A 27,867-nucleotide genomic window follows, 5' to 3' on the forward strand; every position below is an offset into this window, starting at 1 on the left:
TGCCCACCTAGGGTTTCTGATGATGAGAAGTGATCCCTCCACGTTTCCATACTCCTCCAGCCCTTAAAACACTGCCTCTCTTATCTGCCCTGCCAGGTCAGGGATCTCCCTCCTTGGACTTTCTATTGACACAGCTCCTGCTGCCAGCTCGAGTCCTGCCCTTCAGCTCCCGTGTCTGACACCTTTCCACAGAGTGAATATTGGAACAGACTGAAGCTGGCTCTCTGGGTTCAGAGGGGCTGTTCCAGTGTAACTGCAAACTCTCAGTGAGTGCACGACTGTCAAAGGAGTTGCAGAGGGAAAGAGGCTCTGTGCTTTTCTGTCAGTGAAACAGACATTATTTATAGCTAAAAGACATAAACAAATCAATAAGTAAATTAGGGGTGAGAGGACACTTAAATTCAAATCCACAAAGGCATCTCCAGCTCAGGTGTGACCCCTGTTGTCTCTGCAGCAGAGACTCACAGCTCCTCAGCCTCCCTCCTTGGTGAGGCATCCGCAGTGGAGACTTCCTGAAGTTGCTGTCATTTCTCTGATGCACTTTTGTGTCCTAATTGTGCAGCAGATTTGTCTGTGACTAAGTAAAGCACCACACAGCTTTTGTCTGCCACCTGCAGCAGAGCAGACTGCAAGAGGTGGGAGATCAGCGTGTCAGCGGAGCTGCTGTTCGGATGCTCTCGGGAGGGAAGAGGGAGGCAAATAACTCCTAACTGCACCCTGGCCTCCCTCCAGCCACTGTCTCAGCAGGATGCTGTCCGGCACAGCCAGGTAATGGAAGGTCAGAGCAGGTTTGCAGGGCAGCAGTGCAGAGAGGAGAGTCTTTACTGATGCCTGACAGGGCTCAGATGCTGCTGACCCTCATGTCTGTGCAAGATATTTCCAATTCCTGTCACATTGCTTCAAACTGACCATGTTTTGAGCTCTAATGCAGAGGTACAGATCTGTGTTATTTTGTTTATAATTTTTGTTTGTACTACACACGAACAAGGCCTGTGTGCAAGAGCTGGGAGGAGCTGATGTGCAGCACCCCTCCTTCCTGACGTGTGGAGTTGCTGAAATCACTGGCACAGCCAGACTCTGTGTTTGTTGTGGCTGCAGTTGACCCGTTGGTGCAGAATGGCAAAAACAAGCACAAGTAAAGCTTTGATATTTGCAACTGTCTGAACTCCAGATGTTTTTACAGATGCTCCACTGCTTAGGGAAGTGCAGATCAGTTCCAGGTGTGTGTGGGCTCATCCCTGAAGCTGTGTTAAGTCACAGAACAGAACTGTTAAGGTGGGAAAAGACCCCTGAGATCATCAAGTGCGACTGCAAACCCAGCACCACCACCCTGTTCACCCCTAAACCATGTCCTCAAGTGGCACATCCACACATTTTTTGAACACTTCCAGGGATGGGCACTCCACCACTGCCCTGGCAGTTTGTTCAGTGCTTCCAGATGCTCGTTGCTGACAGTCCCCTTGTTTTGCAGCAATGCTGTGACTGCTGCAGCCTGGGCCTGCGGCTGAGGAGTGAGGGGAAAATCTGCGAGGCCAACATCAACCTGGGCTACCCCTGCAGCCACGTGATGCTGTCCTGCTGTGAAGGGGGGGATCACTTCATCCATCCAGAGATAAAGCGGCATCCTGAGCCTCTGCCAACAGTGACCCCCGAGAAGGGTGAGTGTCCATCTGTACCTGGAGGACACTGCAGGGTCAGTGTCCATCTGTACCTGGAGGACACTGCAGGGTCAGTGTCTGTCTGTACCTGGGGGACACTGCAGGGTCAGTGTCCATCTGCACCTGGGGGACACTGCAGGGTCAGTGTCCGTCTGTACCTGGGGGACACTGCAGGGTCAGTGTCCATCTGCACCTGGGAGACACTGCAGGGTCAGTGTCCGTCTGCACCTGGGAGACACTGCAGGGTCAGTGTCCATCTGCACCTGGGAGACACTGCAGGGTCAGTGTCCGTCTGTACCTGGGGGACACTGCAGGGTCAGTGTCCGTCTGTACCTGGGGGACACTGCAGGGTCAGTGTCCATCTGCACCTGGGGGACACTGCAGGGTCAGTGTCCATCTGCACCTGGGAGACACTGCAGGGTCAGTGTCCGTCTGCACCTGGGGGACACTGCAGGGTCAGTGTCCGTCTGTACCTGGAGGACACTGCAGGGTCAGTGTCCGTCTGTACCTGGGAGACACTGCAGGGTCAGTGTCCATCTGCACCTGGGGGACACTGCAGGGTCAGTGTCCATCTGCACCTGGGGGACACTGCAGGGTCAGTGTCCATCTGCACCTGGGGGACACTGCAGGGTCAGTGTCCGTCTGTACCTGGGGGACACTGCAGGGTCAGTGTCCGTCTGCACCTGGGGGACACTGCAGGGTCAGTGTCCGTCTGTACCTGGGGGACACTGCAGGGTCAGTGTCCATCTGCACCTGGAGGACACTGCAGACAAGGGCTCTGTGTCACACGGGCATTCAGGGAGGTGCTGGAAGGAGCAGTGCAGCAGGAGCACAGCTGCTTTCCTCTCAGACCAAGTAGAGATTTCCTTGTTGCCTTGTTTCCAGTTTGGAAAACGCAAAGAATGTGTGGATGTTTCTGATCCTTAGACACGCCTTCTTTAGCAGTTTGGTTTCTTGTTTGCTTTCCCTCCCGAGTCACACAGCCCAGGGCCCTTGGTAAGAAGCAAATTGAAGCTGCCTTTGGGCAGGAGCGATCCTGAAAGATTCTGCATAAAGCAAAGGATCAGTTTTGTTCAGTCAAACTAACCCCATGGATTATGGTATCAGCGAAACGTCCTGGGAATAGATTTCATGCTGTGCTGCTGAACACCATGGCAGCTTTCTCACAGCACACTCTGGAGAAGCCCCAGAGCTCTGCAAGTTTGTTTTCACTCTTTAAAGGGATGAACTTAGTGATGCTGAAGAGCTAAACCAAATCCTGCAGCCAAAGAGGCCTGACAAAGGGAATGTGGCAAATCTGGAGCTTGGACAGCCATGTTCCTCCCTCAGCCTTAGATCCCATTCCCTTCAGCATCACTCTGTGCTCCTCTGTCACCCATGAGTTCCGTGGTAACCTCCTGTATATGCTGGGCTGCAGTTGTGGTCCATTCTTTTCTCATTTCACCAACAAGTGAAAGGGTTTATTTCTATCCAGCTGAGACCTCCCTGAGCAAGGAACTTTGCCTGTGTGTATTCAAGAGAAGCTGACTGAGAAACTGGTTCACTTAAGAGTTAATTGTAATGTCACAGAAAGTCTTGTCAGCCTTGGTCAGGAAGGGAAGCAGGTGGTGCTTTGGCTGGTGTTGGAGGGCAGTAGGAAGGACAGCCATGCCACTGCTCAGTGGCTGCCAGGCTGCTGGTAATGCAGTATAGGAGCCAACAAACTGTGGTGCTGGAAAGAGTTTCCAAACCAGCTGGATAACTTTTTCCCCTGAAATTTGAAATTCAGTGTGGGGGAAATTTCAGATGGGGCTTCAGCACAGCACCTTGGTTCAAATGTCAGTAGGAATGGGGTGGGCAGTCTTGTGACAGGTGAGCTTGTGACCTCCCCTGTGACTGTTTCTCAGTGGCTCTGTACAATATCTGTCCCTCCAGCCTTAGGGAAGGAGGAGGTGGATCTCCAGCACAGTGGTGTTATCTCCAGGCTGGGTTCCTTTGTTCTTACCCTTGCAGTCACTGTTTTGGGCAGATGTGACTTTCCTCGGCATTTGTGTGATCACACACCCAGTTCTGTCCAGTCCCAGTGCCAAAACAGCTGTCAGAGATGTTCTGTTGTAGTTTCAGAGAGGGAGGATCACCACGAAGCCTTGTCCATCAGCAATGAGGCTGAGCTGTCGAATAACCTGCCTGGAGATGACCTGGATGAGTGTCTGCTCTACGGGGGGGAGCTCTGCCAGCACTTGTGCATCAACACCGTGGGCTCCTACAAGTGCTCGTGTTTCCCAGAGTTCACTCTGCAGGATGATGGCACCAGCTGCTCTCCAGGTGAGAAAAGGGCAATATCTTTGTGACTCCTCCACTCATCTACCCAGCTTTCCTTTAGTTCCTCTGCAGTTTCTCTGAGGTTCTTTTGTTTGTCTCTGTGCCACAGCCCGTTGTGTGTCTGTGCTGACTTCACCTGTTTAAGGAAATCACTCTTCCCACACCCCGAACCTGCACTGCAGTCACCCCGAGTCACTCAGTGTTGTCACTGCCTGGGGGCTCACACTTTGCTCCAGGTGACCCTCGGACTCAGTGGGAACAGGACACATCCCTCTTAAGGGAGAATTTAGCCATATGGATTCAGGCTTCTGTTTTGATGATGCTGATAAACTGGGTTACTCTTCTTCATGTTACAGAGCTCTTTTTTTCTGATACCTTTAACACTACTGTCTGTTGAAAATATTAGTGGCAGACAGCAGCTGTCATGTTTTCCACTTGGCTGTACAAAAGTCATTCCAAAGTATCCTGTGCTTGTAAAAGTGGGTGTTTGTTGTTTGTCTGTGTTGAAATAGGATGGACAGAATAAGGTCAAAGGCTTGTTTTGGGTTTGGGATTTTTTTTCTATCAAATACCAAATGAAAGACAGCCGCTGTATTTAAAATACAACAAATGTTTTAAAAATAAAATTAGCAATTTCTGGTTTATTCAAATATTGCCATACTTTACAGAAGTTACTGTCAGCCAGGCTCTCTGATCTGTATCCATGATGTTTGTTTCCTCCTCCAAACCGTGATGGAGTGGGGTGAATGGGGTCTCCCCTTGCTGTGGGGTGTCTGGCAGGGTGGTGCTGTCCCTGATCCTCCCTGCCTGCCTCACCTTACAGATCCTGACAGAGGACAGGTGACCAGGCTGGAAGCCGAAGCCACCATCCCTCCAGTAGCTTCTCCCTCCCAGCCCATCCTCGTGGTGTCCTTGCAGGAGGAGCAGGACAAGTGCAAAGGTAGGTTGGGGGTGTCAGCTGCAGAGGCAGGCGGGTGAGGAATGTTCAGTGACAGAACAAAACTCCACTCATCCCTTCACCAGTCTGATCTCAGTGCACAGCTTTAATTTGTGACCGCTGGCACAAGGCTGAGCAATTGTCAGGGGAAACCCGAGGGAGAAACTTGAGGCTGCTCTCTGCTTTCAGGGTCATTCCCTCCCTGCTCCTCCGTGTGGGTTGGGCAGTGCAGGGTGATGTGAGCAGTGCAGGCAGGAGCAGCCAGGTGCTGTGGGGTGGGCAGTGCTGAGTGCAGGGTGATGTGAGCAGTGCAGGTAGGAGCAGCCAGGTGCTGTGGGGTGGGCAGTGCAGGGTGATGTGAGCAGTGCAGGCAGGAGCAGCCAGGTGCTGTGGGGTGGGCAGTGCTGAGTGCAGGGTGATGTGAGCAGCGCAGGTAGGAGCAGCCAGGTGCTGTGGGGTGGGCAGTGCAGCTGTGCAGGGTGATGTGAGCAGTGCAGACAGGAGCAGCCAGGTGCTGTGGGGTGGGCAGTGCTGAGTGCAGGGTGATGTGAGCAGCGCAGGTAGGAGCAGCCAGGTGTGTCTGTGTGCAGCAGGAGGGCTGGAAGCAGTGCTGAGGGCTGCCTGGACAGCTTGGTTACAGAGTGATTGGTTACTCCCCCATTGCCTGAGCTGGCATCGTGCCCAGCTGACCTGGCAGTGTCTGAGTGTGGCTGATCTGTGCTGGGGTCCTGATGCATTCTGCAATTTTGTGTTGTGCAGATAACGGCCCCTGCAAGCACCTCTGCAACATCGTGGCAGGAGATGCTGTGTGCTCCTGCATGGCCGGGTACACGCTCATGGCTGATGGGGTTTCCTGTGAAGGTGAGTGCTTTGGGCTCCCCACAGGGACGTGGGTAAGTGTTCGTGTACCTCACACCCCTGCGTGTTCCTCATCTGCAGAACTGTGGATTGCAGGGTCAGCAGAGACCGTTTGGCAGAAGGAGTCCCAGTTCTGCCTCGCAGATGCCTCCTGAAGCACAGCATGGCTGTTACCTGGCCAGGTGGAGGCAAGTCTGGACTGGTGCTCTTTTCCTCTGACATTACAGGCTTTTTTTCAGCCCTTCTGGTTCCCACTCAGGTTCCTCCCAGGGTACACAGCTCTGGACATGCAGCATTCTTGCTGGGAGCAGCATCAGCGAGCAGGACTTGGGCACCTTTGCTGTCCTGGGGCACCCTCAGAGCACAGCTCTGCTCTGGCATCTGCTCTGTTTGATTTTAGTTCCTCTTGCCTTGGCAACCTGAACTCAGGGAAGCTTCACAGCTGAGGAAGGATGTGCCATGGGAGCTGGGCCAGCTCCAGGTGTTCCACGTGCTGCTGGAGCTCTGGCCTGCAGTGATGAGCAGTGAATTCCAAAGCTGCACCATGACCATTCACATGATGTAAATTTTAAATGGACATTCTTGAGTAGTGACAAAGGATATGTTTGCCCAGGGAGGCTTTGGGGGTCAGAAGCAATGCCCTGTGACATACCTTGATTATAAATCTCTAAGTATGGGAGCAGTAACAGTGAAATGCAAGCAGGAGCTCCCAATGCTCAGAATTGCTCACAAATGATCCACATCGCTCTTAATCTTAGATCTTATTGAATAACAAATCATTTTCATGAAATTCCAGACAGTCTGCGAAGAAAATGGGATTTTAATATTACCAAATGAAATATTCACAGTGCACTGCTTACTCAAGTGTGGTGGAAGCTAATTTGATTAATTAATGTCAGAATCAAAAGGGACATTTCAAGGCAATCGTTTTCCTTCAGGAAATGAAAAAATTTGTATTTGTCAATGGAAGCAGTGAGTTTAAACATTAGCAAGGGACATTTATAATCTCTGTTGAAGTCAGGATCTGATGGTGAGGGTGGTGGTGCACTGGAACAGGTTTCCTTCAAGTCAAGGAATGTGCACTGTCTCTGTGTGCCTGCCTGCCTGTTCTTAAGGATATTTCTTTCTGGAATGGTAAAAGCACAGGAGCGTGAGCAAGGACTAGCTGATCTCCGAGGGTTTATTCCAGCCCTATTTTCAGTGTAACACTGCATGTATTACAGCCTGCTGCTGATGTGGAAGCTCCAGCACACTTCATCTCAGCATCTCCAGCGTGAAAGAAATGTTGTTTCGTTTCAGGAACTGTTCTAATGGAGTTCTGTTTTTCCCTTTTGGCTGCCACGTGCTGCTGTAGATTTGGATGAGTGCCTCGCAGGTGCTCAGGCTTGTTCCAGCGGACAATTATGTGTGAACACTCTGGGATCATTCTCCTGTGTCAGCCACAGTGGGATGTGTGCAGAGGGCTTTATTCTCAACAGGCATAGGAAATGTGTTGGTAAGATGAGAGGCACACGCCGTTCACCACAGCATCATAACCCTCCATGCTCTGCAACGCCCCCACACCATTTGTGCTCCAGGCTCTCTGGCCATCTCTGCATACGACATTTCAGAGCCAGGCCGTACAAACACATGTGCACCATTTGCTCAGCCCCTTCACCTCATGAGTTGTGTGCTGTTTGGCTTTTTCCCCAGCAATGCATTGTCAGGATGCAAATCACTTTGTGCAAAGGCCCCGAGCCCGTAGGTGTGATCACCACAGCAGCAGTGGTGGCTGCAGACTGAGCGCAGGAACAGAGCAGCTCATCTCTCTGGACAGTTCAGTACTGCCGAGTTCCAGACACCACCAAACAACAAAACTTCAGAAATACAGCTCAAGAATCCTCTTGAGTCCGGGCTCTGGAAAAGATCCAATCCAAAGGGAGGGCATTTTAAAATTCACATGAATCCTTTGTTGATTCTGGCACAAATTTCTTTGTGTAAAAGTCAAGGATGCATCATAATTCTGCTGGATCATCCCTGCTGCTTGAGTTCATGTAAGAAACCGATCAATTTTTACAAGTGTATTTATGAGGATTTAATTTGCTTCCAGCAGCCAGGGCCTCAGCTTATGGAACAGTTTCCTTTTTTGGGGACTTTTCTGGAGGCTGGGTTAGGAGGCAGCAGCAGTGTTGCCTGGAAAAACAGAGCACCTGGAGACCTCCAGTCATCCATGGAAGCATCAGTGCCTGTGGCTGTAATGTCCTGTGTGAATGCAGTGCCTTCTCCACCCCTGTCCCCCTCCCTACATTTATAACACTGTTTTTGTGACCACCACAGCTTAGGTTTTGTCCCTGTCTTTAAAGCTCTGTGATCTCATCTGATTAATGAGCACCATGTGGCATTTGGGCCTGAGCAGGAAAACTTCTGCAGTGTCAGAATCCTGAGAAGAACTGATTTGCCATCTTTTGGGCATTCCTTAAATTGTCAACATTAGATTTTGATTTTTTAAATTATTATTATTAATATTTATTTTGAAATCAGAGGTACTGGTAAGAATGGAAAACTAATGAAATGATTTGGTTTAAATGAAATGGCTGAGAGAACAGTACTGGAAGGAAGGAGGCCTTTATGAGGCGATTCAGCCTGAGCTGAGGCTGGTGCTGGAGCTGCCCGGGGGCTGCCCAGGGTGTGCCCAGAGCCTGCTGCAGGCACCACACTCCTGCATGGGAGCCTGGCAGCTCCAGGAACTGCCCCTCCTCGAGCTGTGCTCCAGGGTCTCACCTCTGAGTCCTCTGATGTTTCCCCTGGACTGTGCAGGAAGGATGGAGCTGTCCTCTTTCACCTCTCCCAGGAGTGCTGTGAAACTGAGCCAATGCCTGCAGCTTTGGCAGGAGCTGCTGTGGCAGGTGCCAGGAGCTTCCTTTGATTCACGTTCTGCCTCTGCCCCATGACATTAGAACAGCTTTATTATGACTGATACAAGAAAAACCTCAGGCACAGCTCATGAAGGCAAAGACACAACTCTCATTGGGGAAGACCCTTCTCCCTCACTAAATACCAAACCTCTGTGTTCCTCCAGTGCAGGGCAGTTTTTACAGGAACCCTTTTAAATAATCTAAGAAACTTTGAAAATTCTCTTCCTTTTTTTTTTGTGTGCTCCCTCCTCCCATCCAGCTCTGCTCCGTGTGTGGTGCCAGGAGAACATTTGCCGTGTTTAACATTTTTTCCTACTTTTGTAGTCCAAGGGGAAAGCCACAGGCATACTGTGGTTTGTGTTTTGCTCACTGCCTCCTTCTCCTGAGGTATCCTTTTGCAGCCTGACTGCTTTTGTGCTCCACCTTGAGCTGTCTCGAACACCAGAAGAAAACCTTTGGTAATTTGTTTGCGAATTCTTGTGGGTTCGATGATGTTACTCTTTGCGTATTTTAGGGACGGGAGGAACAATCTTTGCACAGCAGCAAAGCAGCTGATAATCTTTGATCTGCAGGATTTCCTTCAGTCAAACGTGGAGGATCATAATTCCAGGTGCATTCAGGAGCAGATGCCCAGCATTCCCAAAAGCCAGCCATGCAGAGAGAGGAGTCCGCAGCTGTTCAAACAGCTCTCCCACAGCCCCTCTGTGTCACTTTGAGCAGATACCGAAATGGTTTTGGCCTGAAAGCTCCGTGTTCTCCCGAGATAAGAGCCAGGCCCGGTGTTGTTAATGGGGTTTGCTTTTCCCTTGACTTTCAGGCAAAGTCATTCCCACCAGCCACGTGTCACTGACTGCTCTGCTCCTGTCTTTGCTACTCCCACCTCAGTTTCCCTCCTGACAGGGAGCAGTAGGTGGTCACTTTATTCCTGAACCTGGGCGTGAGCGCAGGGTGGGTGGTTCCAAACTAACAGAGTGCCTCCTCTGCACAGATGTGTCCCATAAAACAAACAGAGCTGAGGCGATTTGAAGAGAAAAAAATAATGAGAAACTGCAAAGGCAGGACAAGAAAAGTCTACATTTGACTTTTTTTGTAGAAGGTGCATCAAAATTAGTTTTTGATGTCAAAGTGCATATTGAAATAAATAGCACTAGGTAAATGCTGATATTCCTCTGCAAAAATGCCAGCTCTTGGACGCAGCAGGTGTGCTCAGGATTGTGTGTGTGTTGCTGTTTGCAGCAACGGTTCTGGGGAGAAAAAGAGCTGTTAAGTGATTACATTTCATTCTGGGCTTTGCTGACATTGAGTGAGGAATGTTGCTGCCACACACATAGACTGAGCAGATTCCTCAGAAATTAACTGTGTGACTTGTTTGCAGTGTAGGACCGAATTATTTTTCCTCTTTTTCCTCTTGTTTAAAGTAAATACCATCTAACCCTACCTCACAGTCGTAATTGGGTTGGATGAATGCTACAGCTGGTCCAGTGTTGGGATGGCCTGTGTTTCAGACTGAAAGCATAACTCCTGTTACTCCTAGTGCTCTGCCAGGCATCTTCCTGCCTTGTACAGTTGGCTCCCAGGACTGAAGGGAGACAGGTCGTGGGCACTCTGGATTTTACAGTGCATTTAGGAGTTAGTTTAGAAAAGTGAACAGAAAAGGGCATGTTTGCATCATGAACTGAACAGGGGACTCTGCTGGGCTGGCAGCTGGCCTAATGGCACAGACAGAGGCTCATGCCCTGACACTGGACAGGCAGAGCAGGGCTTTGCATGGCCATGGCTCAGGGTTCCAGCCCTACAGCTCAGCCCAGCTCACAGTCAGGCTTTAGAGCTTGTCAGTGTCTCACGTGCCACGTGCACAAAACTTCCATAGAAAAGCAAGAATTCTGCATTGTAATTTGCCAGTTTCCATCATTTTAATTGCCTCAAATGTGTTCCAGCCAGTTCTGCATATTTTTTCAAGTACTCAGAGTTTTGAAAATTGAATCAAAAATATAGACAAAACATGAAATTATATTAGATTTTTTTTTCTCCATGAAATCACAACCTTTTTTTTGCCTGTTACTTAATATTCCACCTTCTAATCATGTGGAATGCCTCCTACCCTCTTCAGTTCGTATTTCAGACAAACACTTTCTCTTTGGACGTGGTGCTGGGCTGACTCAAGCTCATGAGCTGCAGTGTGATGCAGTTTGTTTATATGGGAGGCCTTTTCGTGGTTTGCAAGAGCAGATAATCTCAGATCCGTGGTACAGCCAGCAGAAAGTCTTGCCCTGGTTTGGCGCTGTTAAGTGGCCATCCGTAGCTGGTTTTCTCTAAAATAGAATTTAAAAACCCCAGAATTCTTAAAGAACAAAGTCAAAGTAGGTGAGAGGGATCTACCAGAGCACCTTGTATTCATCTCTCAGCACGTGAGGGGGTTTTGCCACCCCCACAGGACCACTTGTGAAAATACTCCTCATTGTAATGAACAGAAACTGGGAAACTGCACAAGCATTAGGGGACATAACCCTGTAGGAACTTTGGGGCAGGCAAGGACCTGCCCCTCAGAGGAGGAGCTCAAACTTCGTGTGGGACTGGTAGAAAGAGATTGAGGTGATGGCCAGGACCTTGCTGTGGGTTAACCAGCTGCTTTGGAAAGCAAGGCCACAGCATGTGAGGAGTAGCAATGGCAAACAGAAGGAAAACAAAAGGAATAATATAATACAATATTATAAAATAACTGAGAAGTGAAATGGAATGAAGCTCATACAGATCTTGCAAAACTCAGTGCACATCACCAGTTATCCGAGCCCACCAGGAACTGAAGTTTTTTGGTGCTCCTCTTCACTTTCTTTGCTAGAAAACAAGCTGACACATTTTTTAAGAAAAAAATCTTTTCAAATGGCTTTTCCTGTTTTCGTGCTCCACAGGGGAAGTCATATATCTGAGGTACTTATCTGAGAATGAGGTTCTACAGCCAAAATGAAAATGTGATTTAAACAATGCTTGCTTTATTGTGCAGTATGGAAACAGCTTCATGCACAGAGCAGCCAGAGGACTGGTAATGGTTCTGGTCACATTTGGCTTTTGTTAGCTCTAGCAATTCTTAGCTTTATATAGAACCGTGAATGTGTGAGGCTTTGTGGAGATTGGCAAGAAAGTTTATCTGCCCCTTTTTGTTGCTTTTAAGTATTTGTTCATCATGCTGTTCTAGCTTTCATTATTAACATAAGCAAAACCTGCATTTGAGATGATTTCATCCAATCCTATCAAAACGTATCATTTTAAAGGTGTTTCATATTCCTTCCCTAATTGTCCCACACTCTGCAATCTTGTGTTCAAGTGGTTTTTTTAAAAAAACTTTTCCACTACTCCACCTGCTGAAATCAAATCTCTTTAAAGCTCTAAATACAAACTTACAAACTTGATTGAGCCATCAGGGTTCCTCTCTCCACGAGCTCCTGCATATCCGGTCCCAGCGATGCATTCCTTAGGGAATCAGCACGAGCATGCTCCAGCCCAGCGGGGCAGCCTCAGCTCCCACCCCAGCAGCCCCTGTCTGCCTGGCCTGAGGCAGCAGGACTGGTCAGTGGCCTGGGCTGTGGAAATCTGGGGAGGAGCCATGAGCATTCCTCACTTTCTCATTCACTTGTCCAGGAGTTCCCATCCCTTCCCCTCAGCTGGTCATCAATCCTCTGCCCACCCTGCCTGTACTCAGTTCTGTCCATCCCTGTGCCCAGTGCCTGCACCATCGCCATGGTTTGGCAAGAGGGGAGAAGAAGGAAATCTCCCAGTGGTTTGTGTCTCTTCAGTCACTGTGTGCTAACTAAAGACCCTGGGATAAAACCATCTTCCATCAGAGCACTGTAACAAAGCCTCTCATTTGAGCTTTCCACTCCTTCCAAAAGGGCAGGAAGAGGGAGATGCCTTGGCACTGATTTGTTCCCTCTCTCTCACAGACATCAACGAGTGTGTGACAGAGAGGCACACCTGCCAGAGGAGAGAGCACTGTGTCAACACCATGGGGTCGTTCCGCTGCGTGCAGGAGCTGAGCTGCCAGCCTGGCCACGAGCTGAAGGATGGCGAGTGTGTGGGTAAGAACTGTGTCCCTCAGCTCTGACACAAAGGGAAGGGAAGGGATTGCAGAGCATTTTGGTGCTGCTGCTCTGTGCTATCAGCGCTGTAGCTAAAATAGGCTGCTCATCATGGAAGTGTTTGGCTTTGCAGGCTCCTTCTGCACGTTCACTTATTTGAAGTGGTTTCCAGTGATAACTATGAATTACTAGAAAATGGATGAAACCTTCTGAATTAGGATTTGCCCTGTTTTTAAGGCATTAGAGAGAGATCCCCCTGATGGAGGAATCCCCCTTAGCTCCCCTGCCTGGCTCAGCTGATGCTGTTGCTGGTGATTCCAGCAAAGATTCCCAGCCTGAATGGATCACAGGGCTGCCAGTGTCATCCTTCCTGTATTCAGGATCTCTGTCTGCATTTATTTACATTTTACATTTACATTTAACCATTTGGAATGGTCATGGGGTTAAGAAGGTATTCTTCATGCCCCCTCTCCTGGTCTCTGTGGGTGTTAGACAGAGAAGGGAACATCAGCACGGCAGTGTGCAAGGGACACACGTGTCCTGCCTTCAGGGCAAAACTCACTGTTACTTGCACCTGCACTTTTTACAGTTTCCTGACAGCTGGAGTAAGAGATGCTTAAGGAAAGAGCTTAGCTTTTGGCATAGAACATAAGGTTATAAAATAGAAATTATCAGAAATCTCCCTTTATAAACAGCTGTCATAAGTAAAGCTTGGTTTACTTGAAGAGGCTGTTTTGTGAATGTCTTGTTCTGCTGTCTGATTCTAGAGCATTTCTAACATTTATTACTAATCTAATTTACTTTATAGCCCTAAAGTTAGATTATAGAGGATTATAAAATTTACAAATCGTTTTAAAGTAGCCTGTAAGTGAGTGACCTATAAGAAATTTCAGAGCTGCTCTATGTAAAATTGCCTGCAGATAGCTACTGAATTTGCAGAGGTTTATGAAATACTCGATCCCACGTTTTTATTTGCCTCAGTCTCTAACTATGGTAGGCAGACTTATTAATAGAGTAGCTTGTGGGAGACTGGTAATGTTCCCTCGTGACCTGAACATTTAAGGGGTTGGAGTAGGAAGAGAAATCCAGCAGTTCCTCCCTTGGCTGCTTGGAGACTCCTCCGTCCTGGACTTCCCTCTGTCTGTCTTTATCTTCTACTAAAGATATTTCTGGGGAACCAGCACATGTTAAAGCAGCATTTGAAAATATTCCCATGATCTGAATTTCAAGTGCATTTGTAGCTGAGACTGCTCCAAGGTGGGGTTACTTCAGCTGGAAAACAGCAGCAATGCCATTACACCACAGTTACTACAGAGCAGTTGGCTGGAAATTTATAAGTTTGAAACTTGCAGGAAGTGTTTTTAATGTCTCTAGAAAGCAAGCACTGAGTTGGTGAGCAGAGTTTGAGCAATAATTTCATGTATGCAGTAAAAAATCAGAAGGCTGTGTTGGGCTCTGGCTGCAGAGTAAGAAATAAAAAGCAAGAATTGTTACTAATATTATTGCCTCATTCAGAATTTCTCAGCATAGTTTTCAGAGTTGTGTAAGTGGGTTTTGTGTGTACATAAGTGTAAATATGTATTTTTATATATATATATACACACACACAGGCCTGCATGTCTGTGTGCACACAGTGAAATCCCAGCCCTGTTCAAGTGAGGTGCCCTATCAGTATCAAGTTCAGAGGAGGGAGGTTTTTACAGACCTGAATTCCTGAGGTATATGAGGAATAAGAGACTATCTTGCTTATGAAAGTCTGTGGTACATATTTTATTATGAGCATCTTATTCCTAGTTGTAATGTGGATCTTCAGGATTTTAAAATTGCAGATATTTTGATATTTGTGGGTTGCAAGAGATGCTGTGAACAAGGCAGCAGGGACCTGAATCAAATTTGCCACAGGACCTGACAAGTCCTGAAGTGAATTTCCAAGAGCAAACACACTTAACCCTCAGATTTCCCACTGGTAACGTGTGTCTGTTTAAATAATGCCACCTAATTTCCTTCCTGGAAGTTAGCTGGCCATGAGGGCTGCTGGAAGTTAGAGCTGAGCTCATGCCAGTTTGGTGTTTTGATGTGATTCACAGATATCGACGAATGCGAGAGAGGAACTCACAGCTGCAAAGTGAACTTTGTGTGTCAGAACACAGAGGGGTCCTTCTACTGCGAGTCAAAGCAGCGCTGCATGGATGGGTTCCTGCAAGACCCTGAGGGAAACTGCGTTGGTAAGTGTGGGCAGCACGTGTCTGTGCCCTGTGCTGCAGCACTGCCAGCTCCTGGGCCCTTCAGGAGCTGTGGATTGACCCCTTGGATGTGGAGTGTTCCTCAAACCCTGCTGTGAATTTAATGTCAGCACTGCTCCCCATTTAAAGGGGTGAATACTTGCATGTTGAATTTCAAGGTATTCCCACAGCAGACCTTCACCAGCCTTCTCTTGGTCGCACAAGAAATTGAAATGAAGAACAAGAAGTGACAGTTGGAAGAAAACAGACCAGAAGGGTTAAACAGCATCTCTCACTGCTCTGTTCATTTTCACCACCAGATATCAATGAATGCACATCTCTCCCTGAGCCCTGTAAGCCAGGATTCAACTGCATCAACACCGTGGGGTCCTACACGTGCCAGAGGAACATGCTGAGCTGCAGCAGAGGGTACCACTCCAACGAGGAGGGCACGCGCTGCGTCGGTGAGGGCAGGCTCGGGGCTGGGCAGGGGGTCTCTCAGGGAAAAAGTGTGTTTCACTTCTAAAGAGATGTTTGGAATTACCTCCAGATTGCCAAATGTGTTTGAGGAACAGGAATTTGCTGTCCCTGCAGCTCTGGGATTTGTTTGTGCTGCAGGATCCTGCACTGATGCCCGATCACTCCATGGAGTTCCTCTTGGTACGCTCAGCACATGGGATTCACTGGCTTCCACTCTGGAGAGAATGTGTTTTAGTTTCCTTTTAAACTCATGCTGTCAGTCAAGACCACGATCCCTTGGTGGTTTTTGTAGCACCTCCCTGGAAGTGAAGTGACCTGCAGCAAACGAGGAATGCTGGCTTTGTGGGCTTACAGGAGTAGCACCAAGAGGATGTTCTTTGTAGGGATGTTCTGTACATGGTGTTCCCCATTACATCCACTTGTGAGGGTGTTTAGGATAAATTCACACTTTGTGAAAAGAATTCTGAGGAGAATGAGTATATGAAATATTCATATAGGCTGGCACGCAGCTTGATCCTGATTTGTATTTGTTCCAGCGTATTTAGGGAGTTACTGACTCAGAATAGCAGATTTCAGTGCTTGTTAGCATTTGTTTGTAAATGAGCACACGAGGCACCGAGGACTGGGAAGCTTGGTCCTTGGCGCCCAAGGCAAGGCTGGCTGTGTGTTCTCCAATTCCCCATGTTCTGAGTTACACGAGGTAGGAAATCCTAAAATGACAGCGGGGGAAAAAAGAAAAGAAATGACAAAGCAGTGGTTTGCTTAGTGGTGATATCCCAGTGATTCTCCCTTACCTTCCCTTGGAATAAAGGAAGGATGACAGAGGAACAAAATGTGCTTTGTGGTGCTCTCAACCATGTTGAGAGCCATTAATTTGGTCGTGGTTAGCAACTTGCAGTGCAGCCCAGTGGTACAGCTGGACCCCATTTCCACAGATATTTCTGCATTCACCTTTTGCTGTTCATTATCCTCCACCTCCCCTCATGGTTTTACCCCCAGGACTGTCCAGACCATGCATGGCCAGTGGAAAGGTGGAGAAGATTTGGAAGTAGCAGATTTGGAAGGAACAGTTCATGTGTGCAACTGAGGAAATTGAGAAAGCTTCCAAATACTGTGTTTTGTAAGTTCAGGCCATAGCAGTGCAGTGTTCTTTGCTGTCCTGTTACAGCCCAAGATATTTCAGTTGTTACAAAGGGAAGCTCCAAAAGTCCTGTCTGTCTCAGTTGCTGTGCAGACACAGTTCTTCAGCTGCTTTCCATCAGTCCTTCCTCAGCCAAGTCAACAGGGCTGTGTGTGGCTGCACCACCTGAATTGTGGTGACCCCGAGATTGTTTTTAGGGTGACCACCATGCCGAGGTCTCCCTGAATGCCATTCTTCCCACAGGGCAGCAGCCCGCCCTGGGCAGCACAGACATCCAGGCTGCAGTGCCAGCAGCCTTTGCTCTGCATGCCCTGCTAACGAGGGCAGGCTGCCCAGGGCAGTGCTGCTGTCCCCATCCCTGGACCTGTGGCACTTGGGGACATGGCTTAATGCTGAACGTGGTGGTGCTGGATCAAGAGCTGGACTGGGTGATCTTGGAGGCCTTTTCCAGCCATAATGATCCTGTGATTCTGTAATGGCTGGGGCAGATTACATTCCTAAATCTCAAACAGGTGGTACAAAAAGAATCCCGTTTTTCCCTGCAGTTGTTCCTAAAAAGGAGTGACTGTGTGTAAATCCATGGCAGAGGAGGAAATTGCCATTAATCCTCCAGCATCTCTGCCTCTAAAGCACAGTGAGATAGCACAATGCAGTGTGATTCCTGATGGCCCTCTGCCTCTGCTTTACACACCTGACAAGGCTGTTCAGGAGCAGGCTTAAGGAGGCTTCTCTAGCTCGATTTTGGGAAAGCATAATCGATGTTAATTGGTGATTTCTCTGTCTTTGCTGTGTGCTCTCTGTTCCTGTTGCTGGTCTGTATTGTTTGGTATTTTTTTGAATGGCTTTTTTTAAGCAGGCAGAGAGCACAGAAAAGAAAGAAGAAAAGCATATGGTCCTAATTTCCTCTCTGTGATAAAGACTGGTTTCTTTGAGGCATTACAATGGCTAATTAGATTCCTGAATCAGATTTATTCACAGTAGTAAAAACATCATCTGCACGTGTTTCTTCTGCAGAATGACACTTGTAGGGTCATCTCCTCTGTTTAGACGATTCATCTGTCTTTAAAATGTTCAGATTTTCTGATTTAGCAAATGAGTTATTGAAAAATACCTCATATTTAGCTGAAAACTGCTGTAAGTGTGAAATACAGCACACTTCTGATGGTGTAATGCCCTAGAACTAATTAAAGTCTGAGTGCAATGGAATATGAAACTTTGGAGAAATTAATAAAATGGTTGCACACATGGATTCATTACAAATAAAGCTGCTGCTTTACAAATTGTTGCCTGCATTAGAGACTTCCTTGTTTTGGTGCTAGCTCTGATTCAAAGAAAACAAGGACTCAGTGTTCCAGCAGAAATCTCAGCTCCTGTCAGGAATTCCCTGCGTGGTGAGGAGCATTCCCTGCCATCCCTGACCCCAGTGCCAGCAGGGTCTGTCTAGGTGCAGCCTCTCCAGGGCTGCTGTTTGATGGAGAACTTCCCAGCAACCCTCTGAAATGATTTAGTGCTCAAATTTATGATTTCAAATAGGGCAGCATGGAGAACTTCCAGCCTTAGAGATCCATCCCAATGATTATTACATGAACAGGGATTTGGGTTGTAAAAGTAGTTGAAGATGTGACCAATAGGAAAAAAGGAGGATCTGTTGGCTTAGGAAGTGGCAGAGCTTGGAATACTTGAAGAAGTACGCAATTGTGAGGGTTAATCAGACTTTTTGATGCTTCTTGTCACAGATGGTAAGAAGGATTTGTTAGATACTGATGAGCTATTTAGTCATGTTGCAAGTCTTGTAAATCAGCCTGTATTGAAAACTCTCATCTTCCTCTGAGGATGTTTAAATGAGGTTGGAAATGTTGTGTGTGAGTGGAGAAGCAACTAATTTGTTGGTATTGAATTTTGGTTGAGAGGCCATGGGGAATATCAAAATGGGAGCTGATTGAGAAAAGAAAAAAGATCAACATTGGGAAAGAGCTAAAGGTAGACAGCAGGAGCAAGACTGAGAGGGCAAGTGGAGATGGAAATAGCAGTTGCTTTAATTGAAGGGTTCTGGCTGGTTCTTGTTGTGCTTTAAATGGCTTGGTGTGACTCATGGAATGGCAGAACATCAGAAGGGGGGGTTTAACTGTCATGGTTTGTTCAGAATCAGTGTGTTTACACTGAAATGCATAATATACTGGGAGAGCCCATTGCAGGTCCAGTTACCATTTTCCCTTTGAAGGTAATGCTCTGCTTTTCCCAAGTTTGACTTAGAGAACCAGACAGCTGCCTCTGAGAAGAGCAGGGTGGGAGAAGCTGGTGATAGTTCTTCTGTCCAGTTTCCAATCCTGCTATTCAATGGACTTTTTTGTTTCTCTTTATGAACATTGGTTTTAAGCAAACTGTAGTTAATCAGCTTGCCCTGTCTGGCCCTACAGATGTGGATGAGTGTCAGACGGGGGTGCACCGGTGTGGAGAGGGGCAGCTGTGCCACAACCTGCCCGGGGGCTATCGCTGTGACTGCAAGATGGGCTATCAGTACGACGCCTTCAGCCGCAGCTGCATCGGTATGTGGGGCACAGGAGGAGCTGAGAGCTGGCACTGGTTGAGCCTTGGGCCCCAGGCAGCGTTCAGCACCACTGCAGTCCTGAGCTCTGCAGTGCAGTGCCTCAGAAGAGGATGGCATCACCTCCAGAGCTGGCGCTGCGCAGCGCATTCAGAGCCCTGTCACTCCCAGCTGGGATTTCGGACAAGGTGCCCTTGGCTTGGTTTAACTGCAGGTTATCCCTTAAAGCCATCTGCAAAGTACTTCCCTGTGGGTGATGCTTCTGCTGCTGTGGGAATTGGTGTGTCTGAAGGTTTCACCACTTCCCCCCAAGAGCCATGATGCAGCACTTTGTCTTTTGTCCCTCCCGTGCACCAATTAGAGCACAGAGTCAGACCGCATCAAGCCTGAGGTTGCAGCATTCCACTCTCTGCAGATCAATCTCTGACACTTTAAAAAATATCCTCCTGCACCTCATTTGCTCGTGTCCCTCAGCTGATTGTGTCTTTGCTTGTTGTGCTGGCAGACATAAACGAGTGCTGGAATTACCCGGGGCGCCTGTGCCAGCACACGTGTGAGAACACCCCTGGCTCCTACCACTGCACCTGCTCCGCCGGCTTCCGCCTCTCCTACGATGGCAAGCACTGCGAAGGTACCAGGCTGCTTTTCCATGAAGGGGAAATTGCAGTGGGAATTAAGGGCCTCTAGAGAAGGAGTTGAGGTGAAACACAAATACAGTAAACTTTGTGTGCTCAAATTTGCAGACAGTCAAACACTGGAGTTGTCAGATGAGTGTCAACAAGTTTCTTCTCTTTCTTCCTATCCCCACGTACTTTCCACTTTCCGTTCAGATGACAGAAAAGGAGAACAGAACAAAGTTAGAACAGGAAACCCTTCATTCCAATTTTTGATAAAGATGAAACTTGGTAGTGACAAAACTTATAAAAAATTATTTTGAATCGAATGGAAAATTTTTTAGTTCTCCATGATTTTTGTAAGGCAACAATTACATATTTTAGTGAACTGAAACCTATAAAGCCTGAAGCGAATGTCTGCATGTGTGTGTGTTTCCATTGGCATATGGATAAATGAAGTTCAGGTGCAACAGACGTTCTCAGGCTTGCTGGCATTCTGCCTAGGGAGCAGAAAAAACAGGGACAAGTTAGTCCTTCCTTAGTCACTCTGACTGGAAGGTAAAGGTTTCCAGGAGCAGGAAAAGGCGGAAAGCACAGTTCTGAAGCACTGTGGCCATAGCTGTGGGTTTGTTTTTGGATGCAGATGTGAATGAATGTGACAACAGTCCCTGCAGCCAGGAGTGTGCCAATGTTTATGGTTCCTACCAGTGTTACTGCAGGCAAGGCTTCCAGCTGGGAGAAGATGGGCATTCCTGTAAAGGTAAGGTGCTGCCCCACCAGGTTAGGGTGGGTGTTTTTATTCTCTGTAGCAGGAAGAGATCTCTGACCCTCAGCAGCACCTGATGCTGCAGGATGGTTTTGAGTTCCAGCTGCCACAGAGGCTGCAAAAGGTAACTCCAGCTGCTGGACAGTGCAGTTCAGTGGATGGAGCACACCTGTGTGACTGCACAGCCAGGGAGGTGGTTGCAATGGTTTCATGGGGCCAGAGCTTATGACTGAAAAAATCAGGTGGGAAGATATCCCTGTATTGCATCAGTGAACGGCTGCACTGCTGAGTGAAGGTTTGCCCTGACTGCTGCTCATGGTGAATGAGGAGCAGAGTGATCAGAATGGAGAAAGGAGGGGTTTTACCCCGTTAGCTGAAGTTACCAGCACTGACACATTGGAGAGTCTCTGTTTAAGGAATGGTGAGGAAGCCAACACCCGTCCTAGCACAGGGAAGCCCAGCAAGAAATCCTAGAAAAATTCTTTGCTAAAAGGGTGGTGAGGCCCTGGCACAGGTTGCCCAGAGAGATTCCACATCCCTGGAGTGTTCAAGGCCAGGTTCAGCCTGGTCTTATGGAAGGTGTCCCTGCCCATGGCAGGGGCTGGAATGAGCTTTAAGCTCCCTTCCAACCTAAAGCAGTCTGTGATTCTATGATTCTCTCAATTCCAGAGGCACCAGAGAGAGTGTTTCAAACTCAGACGTGCCCTACCCTCATTATTCCTTTCCACGAGTCTGTACTACTTGCAGCCAGTATTTCTGGCAGCAGTCTTGGGTTCAGCATTTCAGACAGCACCATCAGCAGTGCTACAGCAATGCCAAACCTCCATGGTTGCATTCACGTTTAGCAATACATTATGAATGGGTCATGTGAGAAGAATTTCCTGGTGTCCTGCAGCCTCCCTGTGCAGAGCTGTGCTGTGTTTGTTTGCTGGGGTGTGCCTGTGTTCTCTCCGCAGACATCGACGAGTGCGCGCAGAGCGCCGGAATCCTCTGCACCTTCCGCTGCGTCAACGTCCCCGGCAGCTACCAGTGTGCCTGTCCTGAGCAGGGCTACACCATGGCAGCCAATGGCAGGACCTGCAGAGGTAACAGCAGCTCAGGGACTGCAGGGCTTGTATCACTGATACCCTTGGAATGAGCTCAGCCATTGCAGTTTTTCAGTCAAGTCTCCGTGTTTTATATTAGCCCCTGTTCCAGTCAGTCTTTGACAAAGTTGCCAAATATTGGTATCTGCAAAGTCAGTTTTCTCCTGTGCTAGAAGGAAGTGCTGTGGCAACTCAGCTGTCAACGTGAGCTAATTGCTTAAATGAATTCCCAAGGAGCCCGCTTCATCCTTCAGACTGAGGCACTTGATTACTCACACGAGCTGTGTGTGCACCTTGGCACGGCACTAAATGATCGCGGGTTTTAGAGGCGCCAGATGTAGAAATCTGTGGCTTCTTTATGAGTTACAGTTTTCTGCCCCAGAAAACTGGGAGATTAAATGCTGGAGCTGTAATTGGAATTTGGCCATCCAGCAATGTCACCTAAGCTTAATCCTGCTGGCATTAATAAATGTTAGTGAAATGACAAGTACCCTCCCCTCACACACCCCTTTTCTTCAGAATCATGGAGGTGTCTTCTGGGAGTCTGGTGGTTTTCATCTGGTGTGCAGCTGTATGGTTCTGAGCTGAACTCCCCATTTCCAAAGGATGCACTGCCTGTGTAACCATGGAGGATCTGATTACCTTTAGTCCTCTGCACATTCCCGCAGTCCTTACACCAACTGCCAGGCATTTCCTGCGCTTGCTCTTTCAGGAACCCTTCATGTAACTTCGGTTTTGTATCTCCTGTGCTTGAATTCTGAGTGGTAATGGCAGTGAATTTGCACTGTGCAAATCATGAGCAGCATGAGGATACTTAATCCTGACTGTGGAACAGTGAAGCAGATTACATGACAATTAAAATCCTTTTAAAACATTTAAAAGTATTTTAAAATGTGTTTTTAAGTATGATTGCAGTAATGTCCACATGCACTTAAATTCTTACGTAAAATTCACCTTTAGAAAACTGCAGCTGTAACTCCTCTGGCTTTGTTTGGTTTTTTTCCTGCTAACTTTGAGCTCTGGCATGTTAGTTGCCACCTCTGCCAGCAGTGAGATTTGGGCTGAGAATGTATTCCAGGGTTAAGAGAGCGAGTCACAGTGTCAGTCAGCCAGCACAGCTCTCCCAGGCTGAGCTGGAGGCACCCAGTGCTGCTGGAGGAGGGGGACACAGACACCCAGCCAGAGCAGTGGGTTGCACTGGTGGTGTTTGTGTGGTGTGCAGCTCCCCTGCATGACCCTCCTGTGTGTAGGGGGTTCCCAGTGCACAGAGTAGCCCAATCAGTAACCTTTGGAAAAGCTTCTCCAGGTGCCTCCACCGCCTGGCACCAGCACACGGAGGGTGAGGTGCAAAACTGAGCACGTGTGTGGCAGCTCCTGAGCTGGAGTTTAGTCAGGCACTGGAGCCCCCTGGATACATCCCCTTGTGTGGAGCTCTGCAGGTCTGTAGTTACAAGTTTGGGCAGATAGTGAGGTGTGTCTGAAAACATGGTCGGAGGAAGGCTGGGTTGGTGTTGGCTCTGTCGAGCGCAGGAAGACAATCACAGTGTCCCCCAGCTAAAGATCTGGCTCCAGTTGCTCATCATCTGACCAGTTCTGAAGAGTCACTGGTGAAATGTTCCTTGTACACTTTTTTCAAAAGATGAGTTGTATCTCATGGAGCAGTGTCTCAACATATGGATCTTTTTTTGCAGAAACTGCCTGTGGTGTTTTGCAGCTCAGCCAAGGCGGTGCAGGGAGTGCTTTCATGACAATGATTGCAATATGGAAGAAATTTGCTTTTCACCTACGGGCACTGCTGAGAACCAGCAAGGGATTTACTTGTCTTTGATTCTCTCCTACTTCCTATTGTATACTTTTCTTTGCAAGACTTTTAAACCAGCCAGTTCAGTGTTTTGAGATCAGTTCTCATCCCAGGGGAAGGGAGGGAGTGGAAGGTTATAGTTTCCCTCTAAGAGTCTCTCTGCTCTGTGACAATTGGCAGAGCTTCAGGGCCCTACACAGTCTACATGCCTTGTCTGTTAGAATTTATTTCATTTTAACGCCTCCGTGCATTGTCTAACGTTTGGGAGTACACAGTGTGACTGTGAGGGCCCTGCCAGTGCTTTCTGCTCAGGCTGGATCCTTGTCACTGCATCTGGTTTTCAGCATTGTAGGGCCCATGGCTTGGGCTTGTGGATGTGTTATTTAGGTAACCACGCTCATGCTCTGGGCCATAAAGTGTCTTTGAGCTTTAAGTGCTCTTTATTATGTCTTCTGTAATTACATCTCATTATGGGGAGATATTTGTATTTACGTTTTCGAAACTGTGTGCCTTGTTCTGAGGGGTTGTTCTAAGTTCCCATGTTTCACATCTCCTGGATCCTGCAGGACAGCAGTGACCACTTTGTATTTGCTTGCTTTAAATCCAGATTTGATTTGGTTGCTCTGCTTTAATCCAGAGCTACCTTCACGCACAGATACATTCTTCTGGCACAGCCCAGCTTGCTCCAGTCTCAAAAAGTCAGTGAGCATGGGTTAATTATGTCCTGGTGGGATTTGTTTATTCCTGAAGACTATTAGGAATTAATTCTTACTTTTGAACTTAGAACATCTTTTTCTTGTGTTTCTTCTTAGATATTGATGAGTGTGCAATAGGAACCCACAACTGTTCAGCTGCAGAGACTTGCTACAACATCCAGGGCAGTTTCCGCTGCCTCTCCTTCGAGTGCCCTTCCAACTACAGGAAGGTGTCTGACATGTGAGTATGGCCTTGGAGAGCAACAGAGCCAGGCCAGTGGCCATGGTGTTATGGAGGGCTTAGTTTGTGGGTGGGTGTGGGTGCTCAGAGCTCTGAGAAGCTGCTTTGGCACCTGGAGCTCCTAGACCTTCCCCATGCAGAGTTCGTGTCTGGTTATCTTTCCTTCTTCCAAGCCCTGGAGCCTCTGTTTTCCCTCCAGCTGCTGCTGGAACAGCAGAGATCAGAGCCTGCAGCTCTCTTTGCAGCTCCAAAACGGCTCTGTTTATAATTAAGTTTTAAAGTAAGATCCTCTCTGCCGTGTGTCAGAGCAGGAGCAGCCAGGCTGCTCAGTGCTCCACTTTTACTGCGGGTTTGGGGCTCCCTGTTTAATATTCAGATTGCAGTTCCTCAGGGAGTGTTGAAGGGGAGCAGGATACTGATCTTGCCAGGCCACAAGGTTCTGGGAACGGCACATCCCCAGCTCCTCAGCAGCTGGGGCTTGGGAGCCCCAAAATCTCCCTACCCGTTTCCTGCCTCGGTGGCTGCCAGCGCTTTGGGAACCCATATTTAGTTGCTTACGGCTTAAAACATACTTTTCCTGCCTTACAGACCAGAGCAGCTTTGCCAGGTGAGGAGTTTATTTCCCATTCCTGTGTTAAAGCTACCTTTTCAAGGGGTCTCATTCTTACTTTCTTGGAGCACTGCCCCAGCCCTGTCGGAGATGAACCACTGGCTCCGCTGCCCGGCTCGGTGCCGTTCGCAGCGCCACTCTGGCTTGCTGGTCCTTGTGGAGCTTCCCCACACAGCTCCCCACGTCCCTGATCTCTGCCTTACTCTGCAGTTCTCTGGCAGTTACACACTCACAAATGTTCCTGGGCACTGGGAGAGCAGAGCAGGCAGCTGCTGGTCACACTCCGGGGTTTGGGACTGCGGTTTGTCCGATCCTTTGCAGTGCTCCACGGTTTGTGTTCTTCCCTGCTGTTCCCTGGCCACTGAGGGTGCCTCCCTTCTCCTTCCCCAGGAGGTGTGAACGCATCAACTGCTTCAACTACCTGGAGTGCCAGAACACCCCTGTGCGCATCACCTACTACCAGCTCAACTTCCAGACCAACATCGTGGTCCCTGCCCACATCTTCCGGATCGGGCCCTCCCCCGCCTACGCCGGGGACAACATCGTCCTCACCATCACCCAGGGCAACGAGGAGGGCTACTTCAGCACCCGCAGGCTCAACTCCTACACGGGCATCGTGTACCTGCAGCGGCAGGTCAAGGAGCCCAAAGACTTCCTGTTGGATGTGGAAATGAAACTGTGGCGGCAGGGAACCTACACTACTTTTCTTGCCAAAATTTACATTTTCATCACAGCTCATGCCTACTGAAGCCTGTGCTGACGCTGGATTTTATTGGTGCTATGCTCTTTAACTGTTCTACCAAAGCTTAATACTGTTGAACTGGCATTTCATGTATCTAGCCTTTATATTATTTTTCTATCATTGCTTTAAACTTTTTTATTGGTTGTGTAAATTAAGTTAATTTTTATCTTTTTATGTTTTGTTTCCTTATGCAATTCTGTACATCATCACCTGCCAACGAACGAAGGAAGAGTTAGAAAGGCCTTGTGATAAATGCTGGAACCTTTTCTTAGCAGTTATTTTTAGGTGTAGTCACTTCTGCAGGGTATTGCACTAGAGAGGGAAGGTGTTCCCATGGGAGTACTGGGAAAAAACATTGGGTGATTCCTCTTTCTGACACCAAGTTCGGGTTTGGCTGGGCTAGTGGCCTCACTGGGGTGTCTCTGCTGAGGGGCTGAGTCCGAGGCCATCCGTGGACACTGAGGGTGAACCCACCTCCTGCTCCCGGGTTATTTTCCTCCTTCCAACTTTCATAATATGTTGCCTTAAAATATATATAAATAAAAGGAAACTCCACCAGTGAAAAAGCCTATGGATGAGTCTTGCTTTAGTAGGATTGCTCATGTGCGAAGTATTTGCAAGACCAAGGCCTTTCCAGAATGTTATACTTCAAGGTAAAAGCTCACATTGCCATTTTTAGTAGTTGTCTTTAAAGGTGTTGGTGTTCCTCTGTTCCTCACTCTGTTATATATAAGTGCAGATTTGATGCTTTATAATTCTTAAAGGAGTGTCCAAATGGAAACAATGAAATAATCATTACTGCTCTGGATTTTAAAGCTTGGGCATGTCCCTGAGCAATCCCTTTCAATTTTAAATAGACAAAAAGGGGTATTGCTTCTCTGCTTCAGGGAAATTCCTCCAGTTGTGTTGCCAAATGATGCAGAGAAAAATGCCAGTGAAACTGGTGGGTTGCATTTTGCCATTTAGAAAAGAGCACAACCAAAGTTTTGAGCTCAATTTCTTCTGGTTCTTCAGGGAACTGGGTGAAGTCCAAAGCTGGAGGCCAGATCTGGCACAGCATAATATAATCAAAGTGTTTATTAGAATTTAGAAATGAAGATCAGAACTTCTTTGTGGCTGTTTTCTTTTTTTTCCCATTCCCCAAAAAGCTCCAGTGTTGCAATTTCCTGAGCTTCCTTTGTTCCAGCTGTAATTATTCTGCAAAATGTTTTGAAGCAAAAGCATAGCTACAGAATATGGATTGTTTATTGCACTGCAGTTTAATAATCCTGGAATCCCAGGTTGGATGGGACCTCCAAGATCATCTGATCCAACCTCTCTTGGGAAAACAATAACCTGTTCTTTTTTACAGTCAATCTTATTTCGATCAATGTGTACACAGGAGGAAATGGGGGAGTTAAATCTTATGAGGTTTTATGCCATATTCAGCCATTTTATTACACTGTAAAAGACTGCATCTAAAGATCTTGTAAACATCACCTATATGGTGAGAGTTAATGTTCTGTATTCACTATGTCCCCAGGCCAGTCTCTACCACTTCAAGTCACTCCTTTAATTTGGACGTTCTTAAAATAAAGGGCAAATCTTTCTGTATCTGAGATCATAAAATCACGTTAGCAGGGAAAAATTATTTATGTTCCCCAGCTGTAAAACAAGGACTGTGTGTGAGCTTGCAGACATCAAACTTCTGGTTTTTTTCTATAAAAATCATTTAGTAAAAGATCTTCTTCCATCCATCTTTTGTTTTCCACAGTTAACAGTTTTATAAGCATGTCGCAGGGAAGTGGCAACTGAGAAACACATGTTTGTGCAATTTGTCATTCCAGTTAATTCCTATCTTACACCTCCAGGCCTTCCAGATCCATCCTGTACACGTTCAGTGGTGACACATCTCTCCAAGCCCCACTGGGCCACGTCAGGAGCCACCAAAACCCGGAGTTTTCCATCAGCATTAGGACTTGATTGAGCGTAAATGATAGCCGGGCCTCGACAGTCCTTGTCAGAGAATGAATGGACAGGTCATTTGTTACTGGGAGACCTTTTGCTGACTAAAACCAGCCATAGTCAATCATATTAAGGATCTGGCAGTTTTTAGCACCAACTCTTCATTTTCTAGACAGGTAATTGATGAAGAAAGTTTTAGGAAAGGCTTTGCATACTATTATAGGGAAAATGCTCCGTTAGGAAAAAAGGTGTCTTCATCA

At 47.7% G+C, this 27,867-nt stretch overlaps 1 protein-coding gene across 4 annotated transcripts in view; it reads left to right on the top strand.

Annotated features, from left to right (window-relative positions):
• Positions 1–27,385, top strand: part of FBLN2 (fibulin 2) — a 95,221-nt gene extending 67,836 nt beyond the window's left edge. For all 4 annotated transcript variants that reach the window (XM_032120769.1, XM_032120770.1, XM_032120771.1 and 1 more), the window contains exons 5-17: positions 1,472–1,658; positions 3,756–3,962; positions 4,783–4,899; positions 5,656–5,757; positions 12,587–12,721; positions 14,809–14,946; positions 15,264–15,407; positions 18,982–19,110; positions 19,615–19,740; positions 20,367–20,483; positions 21,446–21,574; positions 24,188–24,311; positions 25,312–27,385. In XM_032120769.1, coding sequence (XP_031976660.1) covers positions 1,472–1,658; positions 3,756–3,962; positions 4,783–4,899; positions 5,656–5,757; positions 12,587–12,721; positions 14,809–14,946; positions 15,264–15,407; positions 18,982–19,110; positions 19,615–19,740; positions 20,367–20,483; positions 21,446–21,574; positions 24,188–24,311; positions 25,312–25,669 — 2,013 coding nt within the window. In that variant the 3' untranslated portion in view covers positions 25,670–27,385. The remainder of the gene's footprint in view (positions 1–1,471; positions 1,659–3,755; positions 3,963–4,782; positions 4,900–5,655; positions 5,758–12,586; positions 12,722–14,808; positions 14,947–15,263; positions 15,408–18,981; positions 19,111–19,614; positions 19,741–20,366; positions 20,484–21,445; positions 21,575–24,187; positions 24,312–25,311) is intronic.
• The last annotated feature ends 482 nt before the right edge of the window (positions 27,386–27,867 follow it).

Source organism: Corvus moneduloides, chromosome 11, assembly GCF_009650955.1.
Source record: "Corvus moneduloides isolate bCorMon1 chromosome 11, bCorMon1.pri, whole genome shotgun sequence".
Lineage (NCBI taxonomy): Eukaryota > Metazoa > Chordata > Aves > Passeriformes > Corvidae > Corvus > Corvus moneduloides.